Here is a 27999-nt window from a genome sequence, read left to right as displayed (position 1 = left end):
GGTTATATGAGTACTGCAGATATCTTTTGTCTTTTCATTTTATTAATAGTGTCCTGGGATGAACAATTCCTATTAATATTCTCAAATTTACTAACCTAATATTAATGCAAATTTATCAATCTATTTTTATAGGTAGTGTACCCTCTTATTTTAAAGTAACTTCCCAAACCCTGAAGTCATATGTTGATATATATTCTCTTACAATGCCTAAAATGTTTCCATTTACATTTAAACTTTCACCCTGTATGGAGCTGATTTTTTAAATAGCATGCAACAGGGATATATACATTTCCTCTGTCATATATCACATTTCCATATATACATAGGCTTTTTTTTTTTTTTTGCCTATTTGATCCCTTTGGGCAATTTGTCTACCCTGTGCTAATGATACACTATTTTAATGATAGCCTATCTATCTGACAAACTAGTCTCCTTCAACCTTATTCTTCTCCAGTGTCTTGGTTATTCCTGTATCCTCCTTCTTTCATATACATTTTGGAATTATCTCATCATCTTCTTCCAAAAAACCCAGTTGGGATTTGATTGGAATTGCATTCAATCTATAGACCAAGTTAGAAGAACTGACAGCTTCATAATATCTTCCCATTTAAGCGTTAATGCTTTCTAATAAATTTTTTTTAATGTTTTTCCACACAGATCTTTACCATCTTTGGTTAGATTTATTCCTAAGTACCTTATTTCTTCTGTTGCAACTAAAAGATATTTAAAAAAATTTTTTTCTCTTCTGCTTTTAGTTATGACAAAAGCTATATTAAAAAACAAACACAAACAAACAACAACAACAAAAAGTGAAGGCATCGTAGAACCACTAAAGTAGCCAGGATTGGAGGGACCATGGTCTTGTAAAGAAGGCGAGTCTACTAGGTAACCTCCACATTTACCTCTGCTTTTCCCTCTGGGGGATGTGCTGATTCCACATTGTGGGGAAAAGAGGCTGAGATGAAAGCAGTGGCCTGGAGTTTGAGACAGTCTCACTTGGTTGGGGAGTATTAGAATTCAGAACTCCCAAGGCAGCCAGGGCTGCAAGGTCCAAGATTCTGGAAAGGGGGTACCTGTAGAAAGTAAACCTGAAACTGTGCAATTTCCCCTCGAGACATCTTTGACTCCTAAGCAATGACTGTACTGAGTTAGATGGCAGGAAAACAAACATAAAGTGGCAGCTAAAGAGGAGAAAAGGATTTTGAGAGCCCTGTGATGAAGAATTGGAGGTTAAAGTTCACGACCCACCAAGATAAAAAGGCCTGGTGAATACTCCAGACATTCAGCTCACATCTTAAAAGGGCACAGACTAAACCCTAGGAATAAAGGCAAACCAAAAATAAACCAGCCCTAAGAAAACCTAAAACCCAGGAAGTGATCTGCTTGTCAGAAGAAACTTAAATCTTCTTGAAAGACAACAGAAATAAACCCACAGACTTCTGCTTAGGATGTTAGCTCCCCAGCCCTAATAATGAGAACAAGCCAGATAACCTATAAAATCATACATTTTAAATAAATTCAACTTTGAGAGTGCAAAGAAATCTAAATGAACTAAAATCCAGAAAATGGTGAGTCCCTCCAGAAGAAGAAAGACCCACAGTTGCTTTCATCCTAGACAGAGCAGCAGGGGAAGAAAGCTGCCACTGATAGGGTAAAGAGAACTACCTGAAATTTTTATAGATTTGTAAAGGCCAAGTGAAGACTGTCAAGACAGTTTAGAATCCCAAGGAGTCCCAGCCGAAAATAAAGTCTCCATTCATGCAACAACTTTTTGCCACAGGCCTTCATTGAGTGCTCACGGAAAAATTAGGGGCAGAGCAGGAGGGCTGAGAGAGACAGCCCCTAGGACACAGATGCACAGAGCCTGGTGAAGACTTAGGGCAGGGGAGGAGAACTGAGAGTAACCCCTCTGAAGCACTCCAGGCCCTCACAGAGAAGTCAGCCTCCAGAGCTGAGGGAGAATGGCTAGCAGAGAGCCTCTCAATAGCCCGCTCTGTCCCTCCATTGTAAGGCACAGCTGGCAACACCTACTGGAGGCTGAAGTCAGAGCAGGTGAATTTGCAGAAATCCTCTGAGCCATTCTGGGTCCATAGGCAGAGGCTGCCTATGGTTGACAGAGGGGCAGAAGAGCAGAGAGAGGCCCCTACCCACCCTCAATCCCCAGGTACAGGCACACAAGGCATGATTTCTTTCTAAATTTGCCCCAGAAGAACTGCTCCCTTTCTGTGTTTTCAAAATTGCTTTATTCACATTATATTACAGCTGTAACCAGACAATTCTGCTATTTTGCCCTATATATGCATTCCTGAAATATCTCATATTTTTAAAAACTGTGTGTGGAAAAATAATAGGACCAGATTTTTTTAAATGTGGTATGTACATATAACGGAGTATTATTCAGCCTTAAAAAAGAAAGAAATCTTGACATGTGACGTGGATGAACCTGGAGGGCATAATGCTAAGTGAAATAAGCCAGACACAGAAGCACAAATACTGCATGATCCCATTTATATGAGATATCTAAAACAGTCAAACTCATGGAAGCAAAGAACAGAATTGTGGGTGTCAGGGGCTGGGGAGAAGGGAAAACAGGGAGTTGCTAATCAACGAGTATAAAATTTCAATTACACAAAGTAAGTTCAAGAGGGCTGCTGTACAATATCGTGTCTATAGTTAACAATATTGTATATTGTACACTTGAAAATCCAAGAGGGTAGATCTCATGGTAAGTATTCTTACCACAATAACACTGAAAAAGCAAAAAAAAAACAAAAACAAAAAAGAAAATAACAGGATTTAAGGAGAAAGGACTTCGGCAGACCACTCAAAACCTATATAATCTTTGTAACCTTAGCACTAACAAAAACAATTAAATCCTAATAAAAATACTAGCGTAGTTTAAATATTGAAAAATCAAAGATTTCACCTTAAAAAAAGTGAGGGTCATTTGATATAAGAGGAAAGAAGATAGAAGAAAGGATTGGGGCTGTCAAGCATGGAGGCAAGGATAAAATGCCCAAAGACGGGGAAAAATCACAAAACAAGCACTTCCTAACACAGAGCACATAGCCAAACCAAGTTAAGAGGAAGGGAATAGGAAGAGATGGACATGGATAGGTGATTTGCTGCCTTTACCTGTGTTCATGTACTTTGTTTTGGTGGCTGTTATATGAACCACCAAAATTTCCTTATCATGTTGTCATTACTGCCCTATTTACAAATGAGTTAATTCACATCAAAGAAATACACATCATAGCAGCACACACTATACCTAATTAAACTATAATGCTTTTGTGGGCAGATCATCCGTTTTTGTATCCTTAGTATCAGTACATACTAGGCACAGTATAAATGTCAAAATGATTATTTTTCTTTAAAAATATATTTGTTAACATTTAAAAATTTTTTCAAAACATTTTTAACATTAAAAAGAAATATGCACCAACAAAAACTGCACATCTTCTCCAACATTCTTGCTCATGGTATTCCAAATCTGAGCAAGAGTACTAAGTAACTAAAGGTCAGAAAGGGAAAAAAAAATGCAAAAGATTCTAATAATTGAAAATAGCTTTCAAAATATATTGAGATGACAGGTAAAAGGAACCAGCATTCTAGAACATTCTTACAATGTTCAAAATTCAAAGAATGAGAAGACAAGGACAGATCCAGGCAAGAACTTCTTAAAATTAAGTATTACATTCTGACGCATTCTATTTGAAAATATTCAGAATTCCTTTAAAAACTATCTTTCTCTACTATATTACTGCACATAGCATACTTAACAGGTGATCTATAAATATTGTAAGAATCCCATTTGAGCTTACCAGAATCTGTCCATAGTTTGATGATGAAAAAAATCCACAATGGCAGCCAGCCTGCTACGCCATCCTGCCAAGTTATCTAATAACTGCCCTAGGGAAATGTGCCTTTTCCTAGTTGATATAAAATAAACTCAGCACGTCAAGATCAACAAAACTCATATTTTCTATGGTTTTATGGACCCCAGAACCTAGGCAAAAGTAGTAACCACAACATTACTCATAGTTACAGTTTTACACCTAATAAAAAAAGCTAGTCAAGGTCTAGATAATTTCTCAATTACCTAAAGTCATCCAATGTTTCCTGTATCATGTTCTGAATAAAACGGATTTGAACAGATGTCAATGGTGCATTTGGCCGATTATTCCCAATGGTATCAGCTATTTTTTCTGATAGTGAACTGGCAACTCCAGCAGTAACAGAAGATGCTATCTTTGGATCTAAAATTAAAAATGGACAAAATATTAATAGTCAATTTGGACTAAGAGACATCAAACACTTCTAAATATGATTTGGCAAGAGAAAACTTGAAAAACTGGTAAAAAACAGTGATCTTGTGACATTTAGAAAAATTCACTGTCTGGAATACAAATCTTAGAAACTTTCAAAGACATTATTTCTAATAAGTCATTTATCTATCTATCTATCTATCTATCTAAACTTCCAACTGTCTAATGTAATAACATATGACAGAGGAATTAATCTTGAAGAATCTCTGAATCATTTTCTCTTACAAAAGATGAATGTGACAAGCCACACCACAAACTAGATAAACCAAGACTATTAGAAACAAACAGAAGGAACAGAGGAGTAAAGTAGTTCTACAGGCAAGGCCCTAGAGTTTAAGCTAATGCAATATACCCACAGAAACCTTAAAATATAGGTATCTATATAAAAGAGCTACTACTATACAAAGAGTTTTTTGTATAGGTAACTCTTATCGCTGAACCTAAATCGCTTTAAATGTGATCGAGTTTTTAGGGTCTCTGCCATGAACTCTATAGACAGAACTTTAATACGGAAAAAAAAGACAATTTCAGGTACTTAATGACCCATTTTCAAAGGGTCCTATATTCCTATCTGTACCATAGTAGATCAACACACTTACATATTGGATTGAAAATGAAATTCACACCCAAAGAGTACCAAAACAATGTGGCTGAATTTAACCTTTCATACCCATTTCATCGTCTTCTAGTAAGAGAGTCACACACTAGAGAAGTGTCATAAATTTTAAATTCCTTGAACTTTTTCGTCTATGATCACTCTCTTAATTTATCTTTTTCAAGGTAAATACTGGGAGTTTTCAACTTAGCACTCAAACATCAGGAAGTTTTATGTACTTACTTGGAGTTGAAGATCCATTGACTGGAGGTTCATATATAAACTGGGCTTCAATTTCTTTTTCTGGCTTTTCAAATTTCTCAGGACTTCTTGTTTGGTTGGATGATGGAGAGGTATTTAGATTTCCAGTTTCAGCACCGGAGATCAACTTTGCAAACTTCACATTTAAAATAAACAATTAATATATAAATTCTGGTTTTATCCATATTATCCATATAATTTGTATCTACTTTTCTCTTTTTTCCAGTAAGTAGGGTCAGAAAAAGGAAGACTAGAAAGGTATCTTGAAGGAGAAAAAAATGTTGCTAGGGCCAGTCGTAAAATAAATCAACTTTACTAATCAAAAACAATTTCAATGATAACATGATAAGCAAAAGCTCATTTACTAAGAATCTGCAGTTGAATATCATTTAAAATGGCAATCACGGGCCAAAAACTAAATAAATAAATCCCCAAACTCTCATGTGATAACTGGTCAGAAATATTTCAAAAATAAGTCAAAAGACTTTTTTGTACTTCTTAAATGATATCTTTTCAATATCATTCTAAAAAATAAATATGAAAATAAACAGACATACTGCACAATAGACTCTATTAGATTACAGCAGAAGGTAATGATGATGAATTACCTCTCAGCACCATCAATTTGCTCTAAGACTTAAGGTAAAAGACTTGACCACCAACTTGGTGCTTTGTGCTACAATGGAAATACATTCTAAAAGAAGTCAGGTATAAAATATTCTTACACAGACAGTTAAATCAAGTATCTTGTCTTAGGAAACAAACAGTGTAAGATTACACCTGCTGTTAACCTCCAACATATCCAAAGACAGATTTCAAAAGTATTCTTCAGTTTTTAACATGTGACACCAAGATTTAAGAATATTTTCTACCTAGTAAGTGCACAGCACTGTCAATAATTAGGACATATCCAGTGGCAGCTGCCTGCTTTCTAGTGATGAGATGCATTATACTTGCTAGTGATAAACACACACAGTGAGTTCAATATCATTTATAGGCAGATACCTGCTTGAAGGAGTCTTTAGGTTCCTGTTTTCCCAGATACATTTTCTTAGATTCAGCTGTCAGATCATGATTTTCATTTTCTTCTTTCCCTGGAGACCCCATAAAGACATTAAGAGGACTAGAATGCAACACTGAAGTGCTTGAAGCTACTGGATTTTTTCTTGGAGGAAACACTGAGTTCAACTGTGGTAGAAAGTCAAGGCCTGAAAAAGAGGAGAAAAAAACTAGCACTTATATGGGATGTTCCCCAATCTTGGATATTTAAGAAAAGCACTTAACACAATAGACATGTGAATACAGTAGAAAGACATGGGATTTCGATTCAGAAGACAGGTTCACTTATCAGCTCTACCCCTTATTTCATTTGAGTTTTTGGGTGAAAGTCATAAAACTCTCTGTGACTGTTAAGTGATCTGTAAATGTGAATGATGATATCCACCTCCCTGAGTGGTGAGGTTTAAAAGAGATACTGTATGTGAAGATACATTGAAAACTGCAAAATACAATGAATGTTTTAGTAAATAAAAGTTTTTGACATATGTTAATTTGGTGTATGTCTGTGGTGTACCTTGGTAGGTAGCCTCTACGATGGTTCCTCATGATCCCTGCCTCCTGCCAAGGATCCACGGCCTCGTGTAATCACCTCCCTTGGAAAGTGGGTTGGACCTAGGAACTTGCTTCTAACAAAGAGTATATAGCAAAAGTGGCAGATATCACTTCCAAGATTAAGTTACAAACACACTGTGGCTTCCATCTTGAGTGCCCTCTCACTTTCTCGCACCAGCTCTGAGAGAAGCCAGCTGCCGTGTTGTCAGCTGCCCTGTGGAGAGGCCCACATGGGCAGGAACTGATATCTTTGGCCAATAGCCACATGAATGAGTGTGGAAGCAGATCCTTGCCCAGTCAAGCCTTGAGATGACTGCAGCCCTGTTGACACCCTAATTAAAACATCATGAGACATCTGAAGCCAAAGGTACCCAACTAAGCCATGCTTGGATTCTTCACCTACAATTATGAGATGATAAGTGTTCTTTTAAGCTTCAAAATATTGGGGTAATTTGTTTGTTACACAGCAGTAGATAATACAAAATCACTTTTAACTTTGATAAAAATACTTCTCAACAGTTCTTACCATCTCCTTTGCCTACGGACTCATCACTTCCTTTGTTAACTACAGCATCTATAATAAAATTAGAAAATAAAATTTAAAAAATAGTGAAAAAGAAGCCATAGCAATTTAGGCTTCCTATTCGTTCCCCAAAGAGTTCAGAGACTACTAGTTTTAAGAAGAAAAATCTGAGTGAAGGTAAAGCTAGTATTCACATAAACTTCCCTTTTCATTCTTTTAGCTTCATGCAGAGCAGCAAAGATAACTCTATGTATAGAGTCATTTAATGAGACAGCAAGGTATACTGGAAAAAGCACTGGAGTAGGCTCCAGAGACCTGTAATCCAGTTCTGCTTATACCACTGAATAGCTCTGTGACCTTGGACAAGACTTTAATATAATTATGCTTCAGTTTCTGTACCTATATAACGGGGACAATGCCCCTGACCATCTCACAAGACTGTTTTGAGGATCAATTGAAATAATGTAAAAATATTTTGTAAGCAACACAATGTTATTAAAAATATAAGGTTTTATTAAAATTTTTTCAATGGTAGAATATGTTTAAGAATATTTCAATACTGTAATATTATTCACTTACCAAATAACAACCAAAAATTGCTTAACTCCATTTTAACAGATTAATAGAAAAATGGGCAAAGGTCATTAAAAAATTCACCAGAAATTCAAATGGCCAATAAATTGATTATCATACATGATTATCATATTAGTAGGACTATCATCCATATCTCTCCATCCATTCATCTGTCTATCTGCATGTGTGTATTATACCTAGTGATCGCACAACACAGACACTTTTATTAGCTACTCATTTTTTCCTAACAAAAGCAGAGGTACTCTTATTTAAAAGATGAAGAAATTGAAGCACAAATAGATTAAGACTTTTACCTAAGTAGTGTTGAATCTTTGAGATTAAAACACAAATCTCTTGACAATGAAAACCAGTACTATATTTAGAATCCATGTTTTCTTCTTATCAATAATATCAAACTCTAATAAATGAAGGGCTTATGGCTCAAATTCTAATCATATCTTTTTAAACAGCAAAAGCAACTAAAAAGGAATTTATATCCTTTATTACTTTCAAAAACCATTAAAAAGGATTTCATTTATAACTCAAACACTTTCAAAAAGCCCCTTCAATTAAAAAATTACTCCAGCGGTTCTCATAAACAAAGCACCGCAATTGGGTACTAACCGCCGAAACCTTTCTCAACTCCAGCCCAAGCCACTTTTACCTCCTTTGCCCACATCTCTCCTCTCTTTACCCCTCAACTAGGTAGTATGACCTCTCTTCATCCCGAAATAAAGGAATCCTTCCTCTTTTATTAGATGGAAGATAGCAATTTGACCGGGCAATTTAAGGAGTCATTTTCAAGCTGGGGTAAGGCAGAAGACACTCAATAATTCTGTACTACTACATATATATTTATTCTTTCTGCTTATGAAATTAGTTGAAGAAAATTTTGAAACCAATTTTAAACTAAAAAATTAAATTTTATAAGATCATGAGTGGATGTAATAATTTAAACACCCTGCTACTGATGACATTTAGATTCACTACTGTTTTTCAATACTATAAACAGTAAACACAAATCTCTGTGGGCTTCTCTGAATATCTTCTTAGGTAAATTTATAGAAATGGAATTAACAGGACAAAAAGAATGAATATTTAAGTCTGCCAAATCATCTTCTAGAAATTTACCCATACTGTTGATAATATTGTTATTAGTAGTGAGACTATCCCAGTAAAGAAAATAGTATGAACATTAGTACCAAAAAAGCACAGCCAAACAATGTGCCTAGTTCACATAGAGTGAACAACAATGATATATAATGCTTCCGTTTAACAAATTGGCAAAGTTTTTTTTTGTTTGTTTTTTTTGGCTTTTTTCTTTTTAATGGCAACTTCTACTAGCAATGGGGAGTGTGTGTGTATGGTACTTTCATACATAGTTAGTGTAAAAGATGAGGCAATCTAACCCCCAGCCATATTTCTCCATGAAAACATTTAATACCAGTTAAATACTAACAATTAAAGAAACAAATTTTTTTATGTTAGGAAGATATTTTTTGCCTATCAAAATATCCAAGATTTGGGGAAGATTTATTTAGAAGTAGATACAAGTAAAAGATTGCCTATGGAGGCAAAACTTCCTTTAAGAAACTTCTGTGGAAATTAAAATGCTAAATTGAGAGCTATTTGTTTGGTTCCCATGTGAAAATTACTAGCATATATTTTGGAATGATAACATTTGAAATATCTGGGCAAAGGGAAAGATACCACCTCAGGGATTGAGAAAATTAGCAACTGTCATGAATAGAGTGAGACTGAAGCTATTATTCACATCTTTTAGCCAGAATAAAAATGTCATGACTACCAGAGCAAGAGGACATGATCCTCTGATCTGAACAGACTTACCATCTCTGATAGGTGAGAACATGTCACCTAAACTACTTTTTCCAGTATCATCAAAGCTGGAGAAATCCTGGGTTTTTCCACTCTCTGTTTCCTTAGATAAAATATCTGTGTTTATGCTTCGAGGCAGACCTTATAGAAATTGGATATAAAAATAAACATTTTTATTATTTCTCATAATAAATTTATCATGAGAAGCTAGGTTCTAAAAATGAATACCTTACCTATATCATTGGTAATACTACAACTGTGGGCATCAGGAAAAGAAAGCAAAATATAACAATAGCTCAGTTAAGCACCGTTTTCATGGAATGAAGGGCTCCTCAAAAGCAAATAACTCATATAACACCACTTTTTAAATCTACTTTGATAGAACTTTTCTAAATAACTTATGTACTTTTCTTACACAACTTATTTTTGTTAGTGACTGACTCACTGTTAGGATCATCTACCAATGATTTTAAAAAAGTCTCTAAGGCATATAGTACAATGCTTAACATATAGCAGTATTCAAGCAACGTTAGTTCCTTTCCCCAGCTTGCAGTGAACGGATCTTTTTCCCTTTTATTTTTTTCTTCACTAACAGTGGGAACCTAACACTGCTCTCAGCGTTACTGACCTTAAATGACTTCACTAACCTTGGGATAGTTTACTGAGAGGAAGGAAACCAGAATACCAAACTCATAAAGAATAGTACAATAGACAACAATAAAGAGGCATGCAGCAGTTTACTTTCTCTCTCAGTATATATTGCATGACTTTAGGGCAAGGGTGTTATAATAGGAACTCTGCAGGCTCAGTAACTTCTTGCTCATTTTTGGGTCAAGGACTGAGTTCTAGAGATTCAAGAACTTTGATGAAATCTTGGCATTTGAATTGGTAGCATATTACTTTCTTACATTTTTAAAACTGTTTTATTTGCCATCTTGGTCCCAAATGAAAACTGAAAAGCCTGGGATAAAAACAAAGATTCGCTTTGTTCAAAATATTAAAAACTGTCCAAGCCTGGCTAATGAAATAAACCTAATAACCTCACAGAAAGTTATGACCAAACATCTGTACATCACTGTCACTGAAGGGTGTTTATACCAAGAGTGTAATCGGTTATAAAGAAGAAATGTCTCTTTTTCTAGGTCCTCAACATGTCTGAATGCATAACTCTAGCCTCTGGAACTTTATGAAATAGAAGCTTGGTATCATTTGAAAATAGTGCTAAAGCCTTATTTTTCACTTCTTAAATGGCTGTTTCCTACTGAAAAGGAGCACTAGCAACAAGTCTGCAGACAGAGGTTCTTTTTTTTTTTTTAATATATTTATTTTTATTTATTTATTTTTGGCTGCATTGGGTCTTCAATGCTGCACGCGGGCTTTCTCTAGTTGTGGCGAGTGGGGGCTACTCTTCGTTGTGGTGCGCGGGCTTCTCATTGCGGTGGCTTCTCTTCTTGCGGAGCACGGGCTCTAGGCGCGCGGGCTTCAGTAGTTGTGGCACACAGGCTCAGTAGTTGTGGCTCATGGGCTCTAGAGCGCAGGCTCAGTAGCTGTGGCACACCAGCTTAGTTGCTTCACGACATGTGGGATCTTCCCGGACCAGGGATGGAACCCACTTCCCTTGCATTGGCAGGCGGATTCTTAACCACTGCACCACCAGGGAAGCCCCTGCAGAGGTTCTTTTCAATAACTAAATTAGGACACCTTCAGTAGAAGCCATATGAACTTATTTCAAATTCTAAATTTATTTTACACCATGCTTAAAGTAATAGCAATAATGATGATCGTAACGACAATATTAGCAACACTATAATTTATTGAGTGCCTACATGTGCTAGGCCCTTTTGATACATTTTCTCCGATTTTCACAATAACCCCAAATGTTAAATATTATCTATGGAAGAGAAAAATGAGAAAAAAGCGTGGTTAAGAAAACTGCCTACTAATAAGAAACTGCTGTATAGCACAGGGAACTCCACTTGGCTGTACGGCAGAAACTAACACAACATGGTAAAACAACTATACCCCAATACAAAATTTATATATAAAAAAGAAAACTGCCTAAAGTCATCCAGGTAGGAAGGTGATAGATCTGAGACTGAAGCCTAACATACTCTCAATGTTTCAGAGGGGGAAAAATGTACGTGTGTGTGAGTTGAGAGAGAGAAAATGATGCAGCAAATGTGGCAAAATTTATAAAATGGTGAATCTGCTAAAGGATATACTAGAACTCAAGAGTTCTTTGTATTATTATTGAAACTTTTCTGTAAGTTTGCAATTATTTCAAAATAAAATCAATAAACAGAAATTTCTAACTCTTTGTGGGTGCACAGTAAGCATTCATTTTGCCAGAAACTTTGCTAATCAGCCAAGAATTATCATTAATTGGTGGCCCTGCAGACCCAAGTCTTCCATATCTAATTAATGCTGCCATTGTTACATATAAACTTCTGTATTAAAAACTAAATGAAAGACACTGAGACTTCAGAAAGTTTACAATAAATGAGAGAATCTTTATTTTAATTTTTTAAAATTATGAATAAAATTAATAATAATTTTTTTTACTAACACCAATTTTCCTAATATAGTTAATTCAACATCTTGGCAAACATTACTTCTTCTTTTAAACAGATAGCAATAGTATTAGTTTCTAGGAGTTCTTAAATAAGGACCTTATTATTTTTCTACATAATATATAATGATTTTTATCTAAGGATGATATATTCAAAGATAATTTATAGTGAATATACTTATTATATATTTTTTAAAAATTTTACACTACCAAGACTAACAAATTAAAGTTCTGCTTATACTTGGAAATAGTAAACTCATATTGAAAAAGCACCAACAAATATTTGTATTCAATTTAAATACTAGTCCTGAAAATTCAAAAGACATTAGTACATTCATTTCTGGTAAGAATACTTTAGAGACATACTGGTATATCACATGCAGACTTTTAAAAATATGTTGAAAGTTGACAGTATAGCATAACTTCTTAAAATAAAAACAAAAAGGCTTTCAGGAATTTAGGGAATTACGATCTTTATTATAGGCAAAGAATATCTTCTACAATAAGTATGGGGAAGCTTATCACCATATTATACCTTCACAAAGTCTAAATGGACTCTTCTTTAAGAACTGTTTCATCAATATGATTATCAGAGTAGAAGAAATTACTTAAAAATTTCAACATTTTCATTTATTTTTATTTAACAAATGACTAATTTATGGCTTAATATGTGCCAGGTACTATTCAGCACTTAAATATATTCATTTCATCACCTGACTTACTTTCCATTCTGAAAAATGAAATACAGGAGCCATTAATAGCTTTTTTTTTTTTAACTAAGAGATCAAATCATAATGAAAGCATCAAAGTTTCATATTCTCTGCTGATTAATCTAAAGGCACAATGAAAAGTCATCTAGCCTGTAGCGGTACCTCTGAGAGGGCATTATTCTGTTTTTAAAATATCTTACAACAGAAGTTCAGCTAAATAGAGTAAGTGAAGTACCTTTCATTAATCTTTTAAAAATTTATCGCTAAAGTTAAATTTTTCACTTTTTCAATTTTCACTATCTACTAATAATTTTACCGGGCTTCCCTGGTGGCGCAGTGGTTGAGAATCTGCCTGCCAATGCAGGGGACACGGGTTCGAGCCCTGGTCTGGGAAGATCCCACATGCCGCAGAGCAACTAGGCCTGTGAGCCACAACTGCTGAGCCTGCGCGTCTGGAGCCTGTGCTCCGCAAGAAGAGAGGCCGCGATAGTGAGAGGCCCGCGCACCGCGATGAAGAGTGGCCCCCACTTAACGCAACTAGAGAAAGCCCTCGCGCAGAAACGAAGACCCAACACAGCCATAAATAAATAAATAAATAAATAAATGAATGAATGAATAAATAAATAAACCCAAAGTTTAAAAAAATAATAATAATAATAATTTTACCTAAATACGCAAGTGAATTTAAGTTCTAGGTTCTTAAAGAAAGTGATAATGATATCCATTTGGGGAGGAGACAGGATGGGAACTCCAAATACTATCTATAAGCAACATTTACCTGCTTTGTCTTGAACAGCAACTGTTCCTTTCCCCACAACTGCTGTCGTGGGCTGTGGCAGAACTGTGGCAATGGAAGTGGTAGCTGCTTCTCTGACAACTCCAGAATTCTGGACGCCTCCACTAGCAGCGCTCACATTAACAGTACGTTTGTTCACAGCTGTGGGCTTATTTGAACAGCCTTTATTTAAACCTGACTGAAACGGAAGGGAATATTTAAAAGCTCAGGTTTCTAATGCTCCATAAGAGACATTAATATTTTATAAATCCCTATTAGTTTAAAAAATATTGTTTTTCCCTTAGAAATCTTAAGCTTGCTGGTGGATGTGAGAGCTTCCCTCTGAACCATGAAAGCCTTTTAATATTTTTGAAGAGAGAAATGTGAAAAGCGCAAAAAAAAAAAAAAGTTTTAAAACTAAGTATCAAATGGATTTGTACTAAAATTATTTACAATGCTTTGATATAAAAATGATTATGAAGCAAAACTACACTGTGTTTAATTGACAACATATGATTTCTATATTCTGAACTAGATTTATTTAGTAAAATCAAAAATGCTGAAAAGAAAGAAAATATCTTACCTTAGAAAGGACAGTGGAGTACTGAAATGCTATACATTGCACAGATGTCTTATGTGCACTGATGGTTTTAACTGGTGATTTCAACATCCTTAAATCATATTGATATATTTTCCCACGGGAAGATCCAATAGCCAAAGTGGCTCCATCAGGCATGAAATCTACTGCAGTTAGAGGAGCGTCAGCCACTAAAGTTTTCACTAGCCTTTGGAAAGGAGAGCAAAGTATATGTAGATATGTGAATGTATACATATAAGCTTATACGACATATAAATAACTGTAAACCAAAACCAAAGTTACTTAGATTTCGGCAAAGTTACTTAGAATACCCATCTCAAATATTTGTTTAAAGCAGAAACGTAGAATTAGACATGGAGACATTTCTATTACAATGGCATGTAAAGGAACTGCTAAGCACTCCATCCTATTTTTCTATTGGCTTCCAATAGATACAATACATTCTATATCTTCTAGAAACAGGACCTATCTCTTTGAGTAATTATTATTTTGGCAGTGAACGTGATAGAATTCCTGCAAGTTACTCCACAAATAAGGGCTCTATAGCCTCAGGGTTAAGGAGGCTCTAAGTATCCCCTTTCCATTTAGTGACCTGTTTAAGCCTCAAGAGGATTATGACCTTTGACAAGGAAGCAGCTGCTACTTTGCTCTTGGTTATGCATCTCTTGACCCAAAAGCTAACAGGATTCATGAGGCTTAATCCTCCCAGAAGCTAATACAGAAGTATGGATACTGATCTGCTGAAGCTGAACTCCTTGCTGGAGTGTCGGGTATACGAGAGGAATGGTTTAACTGTTAGGGTTCTCAGTAAATTAGTTCAAAAAGAAAAGAATAAAAAAAAAAAAAAAAGAGAAGAGTAAAATAAGTAACAGTAAACTTTAAAAAGGAGCTCACAGTAGGTCCTTCCCTAGCAGTGATATTATAATAACGCCACTTCCTTTCACATGATCATTAGATATTGTTAGGTGTCTTGAATACACCTCTTGCAGTCTCGCAGTTTTTTTTTGTTTTTTAAGTTAACCAAGCACACTTATAACTGTAAGAAGAACAAGAAGGCATAACAGACCTGGATACTTAGAGAATTATGTACCCTTTAGCTCTATATCAGTGGTTCTCAACTGGGGGTAATTTTACTACTTTTAATTTGGGGAGTACTACTGACATCTAGTAAGTAGAGGCCAGGGATGCTGCTGAATATCCTACAATGCTCAGGACAGCTCCCCACAGCCAAGAATTATCCAGCCCAAAATGTCAACAGTTTAGAAACCCTGCTCTAGATAATGAATTCATTTTAAAGCAAATTAATCGTATTGTTTTAAAAATATACAAATTTAGTTGTATTCTGAAAAAGAGTAATATGCATGCATGCTAAAATAAAGATGTGAAATCATTAACATGCTACCCCTCAACATTCATCATCCAGAAGTACTCTAAAGCAGGGGTCCCCAAACCCCAGGCTGCACACAGCAGGAGGTGAGCGGCCTGAGGGTGAGCGAGCAAAGCTTCATCTGCTGCTCTGCGCTCGCACTACGGCCTGAGCCATCCTCCCAACCCCCCACCCCACCCCACCCCGTCCACGAAACCGGCCCCTGGTGCCAAGAAGGTTGGGGGCCGCTGCTCTAAAGAACACCCACGTCTCATCTAGTTTTTTCTGCATGGGAAAAAAAAGAAAATTCTACCTTATTAGATAACAAATACACAAACTTTACATCTTCTAACATTAATCAGAGGTCTATACAAATCACAAATATGGCTGCTAATGAAAGAATTATTTGTTACTAAATTAAGAAATGAGCATGTTATACTTACTTCTTACTTGAAGTGTCATAGAGAATGATTCTTTTATCCAAGCCTATGGTTACAAATAGCAATTCATTGACAGGAGAAAAACAGATGCCTGAACCTGGAGCTTTATGTGTACCGTCAAAGTTGTGGTACGGGCTCTGACTATTCACGTCCCAGAGAGTTACTATTCCATTATCCGAAACACTGCCCAGTAGCGATTTCTTAAACAAGGAATACTTCAAGTGCCGAACAGACTATGAAAATAAAAATAAGTTTTACGGAATTGTAAGCATACATAAGAACATTTTATATAAAGTATAAATATGGCCAACCACATTATTCACAAGGGATTTAGAACGTCTCTGGTTTATAGCATAACACGTTTCAATCATGACAACCATAAAATCATTTAGTGGGCTATAAGATGACCCTAAGACATCTTAAATCTAGTAACTGAATATTTGTCATGATTTTATTATGTTGGAGTAGAGTTACCTCAGTCACCTCTTTTTCAGAAGAAAAATACAATATATTGAGGTAAACTACATTAATTCATCAGGATTAGAACATTCCACTTAAATAAAAGGCCCAGTCACAGTTAAATCATGAATAAGTATAAGGGAACACTGGTAGAGAATAAGCAATAATATTTTGCATTTGTTTTCAATATATATTTTTGATATCTGGATATGTTTGTTTGATGTGCTGGCAATTCAACACTTGAAGCACAATAAAAAATTAACTAAAATACAAAGGGGGAACTGGCAACACTCTAGACTGGGGATGGACTATATACCCAATCTTTCAAAAGCTTTGGCCTGAGGGCAACGCGAGCCTTTCTCTAAAACACTCATCTCTAGAGGCAGTGGAGACATTCTTTCTAGTTTCTGCTGGATAAGAATATACAAAGATCCAGTTTGAGTAAACAGGTCTTAGATTAAAATTGGATGAATTTTATCTACTTTTACTAAAATGTTGCTTTCAAACTTGACTGATATTATCATTTATTGTGCTGAGAATTAAGTATTTTACATTTAAGCTATTTTTTTCCCCCACACAGAAATAGCAATATAAGTATAGAAATGAATATTAAGTAGAATCCACAAGAGTGGGAAACTAGCTATAAGACACCTTCAAACAGTTTATAGTCCGGAGTCAAGCAATGAATCACGTTCTAGATGGCAGGTATCAACTACACATATAGGTCCCAGATAAAACTGCCACAGAACAAAAAGTCAAATCTGAGGGCTTTTTGTTTGTTCTATCTAATCTATCACATTCCAAAAAGATTTAAAACCACTAGCTTTTATATATTAAAAAACTCATATTCTACTTCTAAGATGTTTCAAAATATTAAGTATTAGCCCTCAACAACGAAAAAATATTTAGGAATAACATAACACAAATTCTGTCTAAGGAAACAAGAGTATTTGTAACCTGACACCTAAGGTAAGATATTACTACGGCCAACCATTAAATTTGGCTCTTCATTTTCATATGGCTAAAGTACAAACAAAATTTTGGTTTATACTTTCCATTTTGGCTAAAGTACAAACAAAATTTTGGTTTATACTTTCATATGGCTAAAGTACAAACAAAATTTTGGTTTATACTTTCCATTTTTGTTGAGGAAAAACATATCCATTTGAATAGACAAATCTTTCCTCTGGTCTACACTCAAGAAAAAATAAACTACATGGACCTTGACTATATAAAAGATATAGAGAGCCTTAGTGAATTATCATGTTTGCAGAGTCACATATCAGCCTACCTAAACATAAGCAAAATATTAATTCGTAAAAGATTTCTGCAGCATTTTAAGAGTTCATATAGTTATAGTCCTTCACATAATCTAAATTTGGATAAAATGTACAAGCAGAACATTAAAAACAAAACACCACCATAAAATCATAGACCTTCTAGATTCTCAAAGTTCATAAAGTTCAACTTCTTAGGCACAGTAGTAATTTGCTAAAACATCCTTAAAATATGGGCCATCCGGAATCTGCTTGAATACAGCAGGGAACAAGGAGCTTACCGTTTTATATACAGTAGTCCCTACCTTGTCCACAACTTCACTTTCCACGGTTTCAGGTGCGTACCGTGGTCAACCACAGTCCAAAAATATTAAATGGAAAACTCCAGCAATAAACAATTCAAAAATATTAAATTGAGCACTAAGTAGCATGATGAAATCTCACTCCAGCCCGCCAGGATGTGAATCATCCCTTTGTCCAGGGTATCCTGCCCATTAGTCACTTAGTAGGCATCTCAGCTCTCAAATCAACTGTCAAGGTATTGCAGTGCTTGTGTTCAAGTAACCCTTATTTTACTTAATAATGGCTCCAAAGTGCAACACTAATGATATTGGCAATTCAGATATGCCAAAGAGAAGCTGGGTGAAGTGCTTCCATTAAGTGAAAAGGTAAAGTTCTCAACTTAATCATAATAAGGAAAGAAAAAAAACTATGGTAAGAATGAATCTTCTATCCATGAAATTATGAAGAAGGATAAAGAAATTAGTGCTAGCTTTGCTGCGCACCTCAAACTGTGAGTTACAGCCACGGTGTGTGATAAATGCTTAGTTAGGATGGAAATGGCGTTAAATTTGTAGAGTAAGATATTTTGAGAGAGAAAGAGAGACCACATTCACTAAACTTTTATTACAGTATATTGTTATAATTGTTCTATTTCATTATTGTTGTTAATCTCTTACTGTGCCTAATTTATAAATTAAATTTTATTATAGGTATGCATGTGTAGAAAAGCACATAGTATACACAGGGTTCGGTACTAACTGCAGTTTCAGGCATCCACTGGGGGTCTTGGAACGCACCGCCCACAGATAAGGAGGGACCACTGTAAAACTTAATAAATAATTAAAAATGAATTTCTTAAGTCAAAACCTAAATTCCATATATTGCCTCAAATTCTGTGGACCTATATGGCAACTCATTTAGAAAAGAAAAACAAGACTAAAGATAACCATAAATCTTCCTCTCAGATAAACCTGCGTTCAAGTAGAGCCAAACTCTGTATGACTTGGGTAAAAAACTTCTTACACTCTCCAAGCCTCAGTGTTCTCGTGTACAACAAAGAAAACACTTTTGTTTGCCTGTCAAGGTTACTTTAAGGATTAAATAGCAATTCTGCAAAAAGCCAGGTACATAGTAGGTGTTGCTACTATTCTCACAGGTTCATAACTCACACATTCATTCATGTACCATACATTTGAGCACCTTTTACATATAAGTTTTTAAAAGACCCTTAAGTAGCCACACTGGTTTCTGTCAATAACTCACCTCTACCTCTTTGATAACAGACCTTCATTTCTGAACTTTCTACATCTATTAAATCATCATCTATTTAGAATATCAAGAGAATATCTAATGATCCTGGATAAATGAAATATTAATCTAAATTATATTTAAAATAAGTATTAACTCATTTTAGTATCAACAGCATTTATTAAGTTCCTATCTTGTTCCCTATTCAAGATACTTCTAGGAAAAATAACAGCCAGCTTATAGGTCATAATTTGCTGACCCCTGCTATAAATATTTGGAAATGTTTTTTTACAAAAATCACAAAAAGGAAAAAAAAAACCCATCCATAATCCTACCACCTAGAGAAAAACTGGTTAATAATTTGGAAGATATCCTCTAAGTATTTTTCTGTGTATATGTATGTTTGCGTTTGAGTAAAGTACCAACAGCAAACTTGGGACCATACTTTATTATTATAAAGTTAGCTGTGTTATTAATATCTTCTACTACATGATTTTAATAGCTGGATAATAAATGAATGAATGAGTATATCAATTTGTCTAAATAATCTAATGATGGACACTTAGGTTGTTTCCAATTTCCAAGTACCCTGACTACTATTATTTTTTAAAATTGCTACTTTATAAAAGAATTTGTATTTTATTGTTGTTCACGCTTTAAAGGTGCTCGGTTGAAAAATGCTAAGTGACCATTTATCTTCCTTCTTTTGTGAACTGCCCATTAATCTACTTTGCTTATTTTCTATTGGGCTATTAAGATTTTTAAAATACTAATTTGCAATTGATCTTAATATAATAAGGACATTAATGCTCTCATAGACATAAATATTTTCCCCATTTTCTTTTCAACTTTGTTGATTTTTATTGTCTTGCTTTTTGTCAGATTTTAGATTTTTATGTACTTAAATACATCAAACTTGTCCCATGACTTATGACGTTGTTCCTACACTTAGAAAAGTCTCCCCTTCACAGAGATAGGAATGTACATTCACGTTCTTATAGCTTTATAATCTCTGATACATATATGACTATATATATATATATATATGCATGTACATATACAAACATACATACATACACACACTCATCAATATACAGTATCCGTTCAACTCCATTCCTCCCTCTTCTTCATTCCCAGTGTCTTATTTCAAGCACCAATCATCTGTCACCTGAGCTACTGCCCATTTCCATTCTCAATGGCTTGCTATCCATCCTTCACACTACTGCAGCAATAACCTCTTCAAAACTGGAAATCTGAACGTAAATCTGCCTTGCTTAAAGTCCCTGTAACTGGAGGACTCTGAGAAGATAGAGGTTATGATGGTGGCAGAGTTTTTTAATCTCCCTGAATCCCCCCATTTGTGTGTGTATGTGTGCACAAGCAGGCCTGAGACTGCTTATCTTTGCAAAGTCCTGCTTTCAAGATTGGCCCTTGGCTGGAGTCTTGGAACTTGGATTTTTGGAGGGTTCCCACCACCCTAGCTGAAGAGAGTGGCTCACCGACTGATAAGAGTGGCTCACTGTGCCTAAACTGTTTGTGCAAAAGATATGGTTTATGGCTGAACCATGGCTGAACACCTGCCTTCCTTATTAGAGTTTGGAATTTCGGTACATGCTAGGTAGAGGGTGCCTAGGTAACCAACCTCCAATAAAGTCCCTGGCCAATGAGTCTCTAACAAGCTTCCCTGTAGACAATGTGCCATACATGTTGTCACAATTTGATGCTGGGGAAATTAAGTACATCCTCTCCACTGAGAGAACACTCTTGGAAGCTTATACTTGGCTTCCTTGGGACTTCACCCAATGCACCTTTTTCCCTTTGCTGATTTTGCTTTGTATCCTTTCACTGTAATAAATCATAGCCATGTGTATGACCACATGTTGAGTCCTGTGAGTCCTCCTAGTGAAACATCAAACCTGGTCTTGGGGAATCCCAGCACAGACAGTGAGTAGAAGTATGTGAGTGTGTGCGTATGTGTGTGTGTGTGCTTTACAGATAGATAGCAAACCAAATAGCAAAACTAAAACCCCATGAAAACATTTACAACAAAACTAGACCAACAGGTATCCCCATGAGCCCCAAAATACACATTAGTAAGTCAAACATTTAACAGCCATAGTCCTTCATAGTATTAGTATCTGTGCAAGAGGAAGCAGAAGGAAATTACAGGGACTGAGACAGATCTGAGAACAGGAAAAGCCCCAAATAGCCAAAAGGTATTCACAGGAAAGCATGGTGGCCAATTGATAACATCAGCTAGACCAGGAATATCCAATGCATTAGTGGTTCTGTGCAGGAGGTTTGCAGAAAGGTCTGAAGGGCTAGAGCAGTTTAGCTCCAATGAACTCCCAAAACTGTCCAGCCAAGGCATCTCCTTCCCAGGTCAGGGCACCATACTGAGAAGACACTACTAAGAGTGGAAACAAACTGAATGGGATGGAGTCAATATAGTTGAAGGAAAGTGAAAATTCACATATAAGTACAGGAGTAGCACAAAGCCAAGCAACCTCAGAAAAGTTAGAAAAGATACCCTCGAAACTCCATCTCTGTCTAGGAGTTCAGGGAAACTGACTTCACAGATAAATCAAAGTTATCTCAGTTATCATACAAAGTTATTATGAGAACAAAGAGAACAAGAAGAAAGACATTCTCAACAGATGACCAGAAAGACAATAAAATGATACAAGACCTTCAAAAACAACATAAATCAGAATTAGAAAACTCAGAAATGAGATGTCAGAACTTGGAAAACAATTAGAAATTTTAATCCTTTTAAAAATGAAGGCTACATTATGTAGCCTTCATTAAAGGTAAAAGGAATACAGAATGAATAAATACAACAAATAATACCGTAAAGACAGGTCAAAAAGGAAAGACTTTTTAAAAATCAAAAATAAGGAAAAAGTTAAAAATGATTTGAGAGACAGTAGTAAATCACTGAAGATAAGAAGATCCAACAATGAAAAAACAAAGATAAAGAAAATACCAAATACTAAAAACTATAGTTCAAGAAAACTTCCTGAAAGAAGAAAAGATTTGAAACTACATGTTAATTGAGCATACCATGTACCTATGAATAGCAATACAGAATGACCAACACCAAGACATAGTCTAGTAAAATTACTGAATTTTAAAGGAAAAAAAAAATCTTTTGGACATACAGGGAGAAAGAACAAGTGACTTATAAGAAAAAAATACTTAAATTATCATCAGACATTTGAGACCAAAAATGAGTAACACACTTGAACTCCTCAAGGAGAGAAAATGTGAGCCTGCTACTACTGAGTTATGTTGAAAGAAAAAGCCAAAAGCAGAAAACATACACTCATGGAAACAATATTAACATATGTTACTCGTGATTACAAAAATTTGGAAAATACCTAAAATACAGAAATGTTTAAATAAGCTGTGGCATTTGAACAATGGAATATTATGTAGCCATTAAAAATTATAGTTATGAAGACTAGCAATATGAGAATACCTGGGATAGAACACTAATAAGAAAAAGCAGAAGACAGGACTGGACCAACAGAATGATTATAACTTTATGGAAGGAAGACAGAGCTATACAGAGAAACTGCAAGAAAACATTCTTCAAATCACTTCCTATTAAAGAAAATTTAGAAGAGAAGAACAAAAGGAAAAATTATACTTTAAGAATATATAAAAATATACAAGCTTATTTTATGCCAACATGTCAATCATAAAACTGCTCAAAAACATAATATAAAGGCTAGAAAAGTATACAAATACTAAAGACATACATAAAGAGAATCAAGAACATATTATACCATAGTATACAACTGTATACCAACATTCCCATATAACATAAAGGAAACCACTATTCTAGATATAAAGCTTTGTAGTCAGTCAAACTTTTTGAGTGCCAAAGTTCAGGTATAAACAAAACCAGTCAACCAAGTTAACCAAACTGGAATTAAATTCATTCTTGATAAAATAATTATTTTAAAAATGTAATTAATAATTGTTTACCAGATCTCCGTACTCATAAGGCTTATTAATACTTACAAAAGCTATACCTAAAATGTCAAAAATTTAACTGAAGAAAATGGACTTATTTAACATATACTGAAAAATGTTATATTTAAAATCTCACAGACATTGCATTTAAAAAATCACTTTTAAATCTAAGGAATCAATAAAATAGATCCACTTTTTAACTGCTTTCAAAAAGGCTGCAGTCTGAGAAAGGCAACACAGGTTAACCTATTTGTGAGCCTAAGCTGCTGAACTTGCCAAATAGCGACTTGCAATTATATTCTAAGGAGTCTGTCAGCCCTGGCAGCTCTGCAGAAGCAGTAAGGCTCTTTCTCCCCCGCAGACAGACACTGCGATCCACAAAAAACTAATAGCTTCAATTCAGCTCAGACACTTCAAAGTAAGATTCTCAATATATTCAGGCAATCTCATTTCCAATATGAAATTCAGTATAATGCAGATTCATTGAGACTCCATGGTTTTGTCACTTTTGCTAAGAAATCAATTTGATGATTTTTAAAGATTTCAAATTCTTGATTGTTCACGGAAACAAAAATAGAAAATTTTAATTTAATCATTATATGTGCCCTACCTACTATTTTTCTCAAAAACCCAAACCCTATAGTAAAACTGTCAGCGTAGAAAATGGGCTGGGTGACAGTGTATTGGAATTGACGTATGTCAATTTTTAGACAGACTTGAAATTTTTATGAACATTGTTTAAATTTAAAAAGTGAATATTTAATATACTTGAAATTGTAAATGAATTGTGAGGAATCTTAATAAAAAAAAAAAACCTCCACAGATTTCAATTATGCTGCCTGTAAAATGGAAACATAAGTATACAAAATCATAACTGTGACTTTCTTCACTAAGAAAACTGAGACTGCATACTTACATACACAGAGGCCAACGGGTGTTTCCTAACCCATGCACTCTGCTTTAATGTTGTAGAGAAAAATGAAATAATATAGTACACGAAAAATATATAAACATTTGTTCCAGGAAAAGGGAAAAAGCCAACACACGCCAGTTCGATTTCTTCACCTTCTTTAATGCTCTCCTTATTCTAAGTTGCTCTAAAACACAAAATATGATTACTGAGGTCAAGTTACAACTGGTTAATTAGCAGGGGTTTGGAGGGAAGGCATTAAACCTAAAGATGTTCAAACCAGTTTGCAGAAGTAAATCACAAAAGCTATTTTAGTAAATTAATATGATTATTCATTAAAAGTTCACACTAAAGCTCCCTAATCTCCACATGTTAGGAACTATGTTAGCATCTCATCTAGACCAAAAACAAAAAACAAAAAAATCCAAAAACAAACAAAACCCTGTTGAAAGTATATTTTCATTCTCACTTGACAGTTAAGGAAAAGGAGGCTTGAGAGTTAAGTCACTTGCCCAGGTTCACACAGCTACCTCTCCAAATAAATGTGGGATTTACAACATAAAGCTATACCAAAAAAGCTTATAGAGATGCCAACTGCCCAAGCAAGAGGCTGCAAGAACATGAATATCTAGGTTCTGGTTCATCTGACCTTGCACAAGAGATAAGCTTTGAGCATTACTGTTTTCCTAAACTAGAAGATATATTCAGTTTTGCCATGCAAAGTAATCAAAGAAAAAAATCCTTTGAAAATCAACAATACAGCAACCTGTCACCTAGAATTTAAAAAAATTTTTTTTCATGTGAAGAAGAGATAAGAATAAATGTTGAACTCCTGCACAAAGTGACAAGAGAATACTGCAAAGTTTCCAGAACTTTGGATCCTCAAATCCTTATACATTCAGCTGCCCCTGAGCTAGAAAGAGATTCAAAAGGAAACAATGCTACCACTCTTCAAGGGTCGACCTTCAGATCAGTCAATTAAGAATCCTGTGATCAGAAAGTCCTGGAATCTCAGTTTTCTCACTTGTAAAATGAGAATAACCTATACCTCACAAGTGAGTAGCAAAGAATAAATGAGAAAATGTAATATAAAGCAATGATCACTATACTTGAAACACAATAAATGGTGGTAAGAATTCTACAAGGTGATAACCTCTGCCTGAATGCTCTCCGAACCCTCTCACCACCTACACTCACCCCAGTGGCAATCGGATGGTCTTTGTAATAAATAATGTTGGCATAATTATATACCTGTATGGAAAGATGAACCCCATCTCACACCATATACAAAAATTAATTTGAAATGGAGCATAATAGACATAAATTTAAGAACTTCTGTTCATTTTTTTTTAAAGGCATTAAGAGAGTGGAAAGGCAAGCCGTAGGCTAAAGGAAGATATATGCAACGTGTATATCCAAAAGATGACTCCATCTGGAATACAGAATAAACTATAAATCAATCAGAAAAACAGAAATAACCCCAAACAAAAAGGAGAAACAGACTTGAACAGTGACCTCACAAAAGACAGTATATAAAAGTATGCCAACTCATTCAACATAGAAAAATGCACATTAAAACCACAATGAGACAACTACACAACCATCAAAGTGGTTAAAGTTAGTAAGATAGACAATATTTGGTATGAGCAAAAACGTGGAGCAGCTGGATCTCACATACATTGCTGGGAGAAGTACACAATGGCACAAGCACTTTAAAACCTTTATGGCAATTTTTAATAAAGTAAAAACTGATGGCTACCCTAAGACCCAGCAATTTCACTCCTGAGTATTTACTCAAGAGAAATGAAAACATATATCCATAAAAAGACTTATATAAGAATATTCACAGTAGCTTTCTCACAATAGCTACAAACTGGAAACAGTTCATGTGTCCATCAACAGTAGAATGGATAAATAAATTGTGGCACATCCATATAATGGAATACTACACAGTAGTAAAACAGTATGAACTACTATTATTCCATGCAACAAAGGAAACATAATGAAGACTAAGAGAAACCAGACACATACAATTCTTTTAAGAAATATGAGGTAGTGACTGGAAAGGATTAAGATTCTGTATCTTGATTCTGGTAGTATGTAGTTACACAGGTGTATGTATGTATAAAAATTCATCAAGCTGTGTATTTAAGATATATGTACTTTATTATATGTAAGTTAGCTCAATTTTTAAAACTTTAAGATTTTACACACAATAAGGCCAAGAGCAATAACCAAACCTAATGTTTTCAGGACTATTCCTTCATCTTTTGTTTTAATAAGAAAACTCTCTAGCAAAATACAAAAAAAACTGAAATCTAAGAATATACATGGTAGTATCTAACCTAATATTTATGTTACTGAAAAGTCAACCCAGAATTTATAAATCTAAATTTAGCATGCTTCTAATATACCAAAGAAGAGAGGAGGAGGAAGAGGAAGAAGAAAGAGAAGAAGAAGAAAGAAGAGGAAGAGGAAGGAGAAGAAAAAGAGGAAGAAGAAAAAAGAGGAAGGAGAAGATTACTCTATTTCTTTAAAAAGCAAGGCATCTGAACACTAGATACGATTTTTTTCCAATAGTTCCAACTTCTGTGGGCTTAGGTTTTATGTTTCCATTATCATAATACAAATAACCAAAAAAATTACAAAAACAAAATATTATTTCCTATTTTTATGACAATATTAATACATTCTCTGTGGCAAATCACCTATCCTCATCCATAAAATGCAGAAAGTGAGATTACCTCTAAAGGCTGTTCTCAGTTCAAGGTTTCTATGATTCTAATATTCAACTAATCAAAAAATTCTGAGTTCCCTAAATGCCTTCCAAAATAAAAGCCAAACTTTGGTCTGGCATTCAAAGTCCCACATCAACACTGTGTTCCTGCTTACCTTTCTAATCTTTTTCCCACATTAGCCCTATATAAAAACCCATATGCTTTCCTTTCTCCTTGTTTTTGTTCATATGATTTCCTCCATATAAAATATCCCTCTCCCAAAGTTCTTTATTAGCCTATTAAAATCTTTGTTATCTTTAAATGTATTCATCTACTCATAGATTTATTGAGGATCTTTTCCATATAAGGCACAAAGTTAGACAATGGCTGAGTACAAAGAAACAAGACACGGTTCCAACTATAATGTGGACATGTAAAGAGCTAACCCTAATACAAGCTAGAATCAAATAACTGTCAGAGGTCAGTTTATATACTAGTAAAACAAAATCAGTTATAAGCCTTAGACCCAGCTGAAATCCTCCCTCCTTCAATTTTCTCTATTTTATTCCCGATCAGACAGTCTTCTCTGTCCTGGATCACCATAAGATTGTTTTTCATCAATCTTCCATAATATCATTTATATGTACATCTCTTTTATTACCTCAATACATATGAAATCTGAGAAAAGATTTTTTTCTGTACATTTTTAATATCCATTAAATTTTCCTTAAACACTAAATACTATTCAAATAATGATTTTAACGCTTTCAAAATTGAAGAGCTCCCATATTTTATCTAATAATACTTATGGTCAAAGTGATTACAATAAAAAGATTAAAAGAAGTTTCACCTCATTGGAAATTCCTGTGGAGAATTTCATGGAAAGTTAGCCAAGAATTAGATTCCTTGAGAAACTGAATTTATTCTTTTAAGAATTTTA

At 34.8% G+C, this 27999-nt stretch overlaps 1 protein-coding gene across 10 annotated transcripts in view; it reads right to left on the bottom strand.

Moving 5' to 3' along the window:
- Nucleotides 1-27999, bottom strand: part of NEDD1 (NEDD1 gamma-tubulin ring complex targeting factor) — a 66471-nt gene that overhangs the window by 24601 nt on the left and 13871 nt on the right. For 9 of the 10 annotated variants that reach the window (XM_082349526.1, XM_082349527.1, XM_082349528.1 and 6 more), the window contains 8 exons: nt 16189-16418; nt 14365-14566; nt 13785-13980; nt 9740-9868; nt 7322-7369; nt 6190-6392; nt 5167-5320; nt 4103-4259 (listed from right to left, as the gene is read on the bottom strand). In XM_082349526.1, the coding sequence (XP_082205652.1) occupies nt 4103-4259; nt 5167-5320; nt 6190-6392; nt 7322-7369; nt 9740-9868; nt 13785-13980; nt 14365-14566; nt 16189-16418 (1319 nt within the window). Of the gene's footprint in view, nt 1-6; nt 3933-4102; nt 4260-5166; nt 5321-6189; nt 6393-7321; nt 7370-9739; nt 9869-13784; nt 13981-14364; nt 14567-16188; nt 16419-27999 lie in introns of those variants that run through there. The other variant, XM_082349532.1, reaches the window with a different exon arrangement.

This window comes from Balaenoptera borealis (assembly GCF_965194805.1).
Source record: "Balaenoptera borealis genome assembly, chromosome: 13".
In the NCBI taxonomy this organism is placed as follows: Eukaryota; Metazoa; Chordata; class Mammalia; order Artiodactyla; family Balaenopteridae; genus Balaenoptera; species Balaenoptera borealis.
The sequence above is the reverse complement of the archived record's forward strand: the minus strand, read 5'-3'. Positions and strand labels throughout refer to the sequence as shown.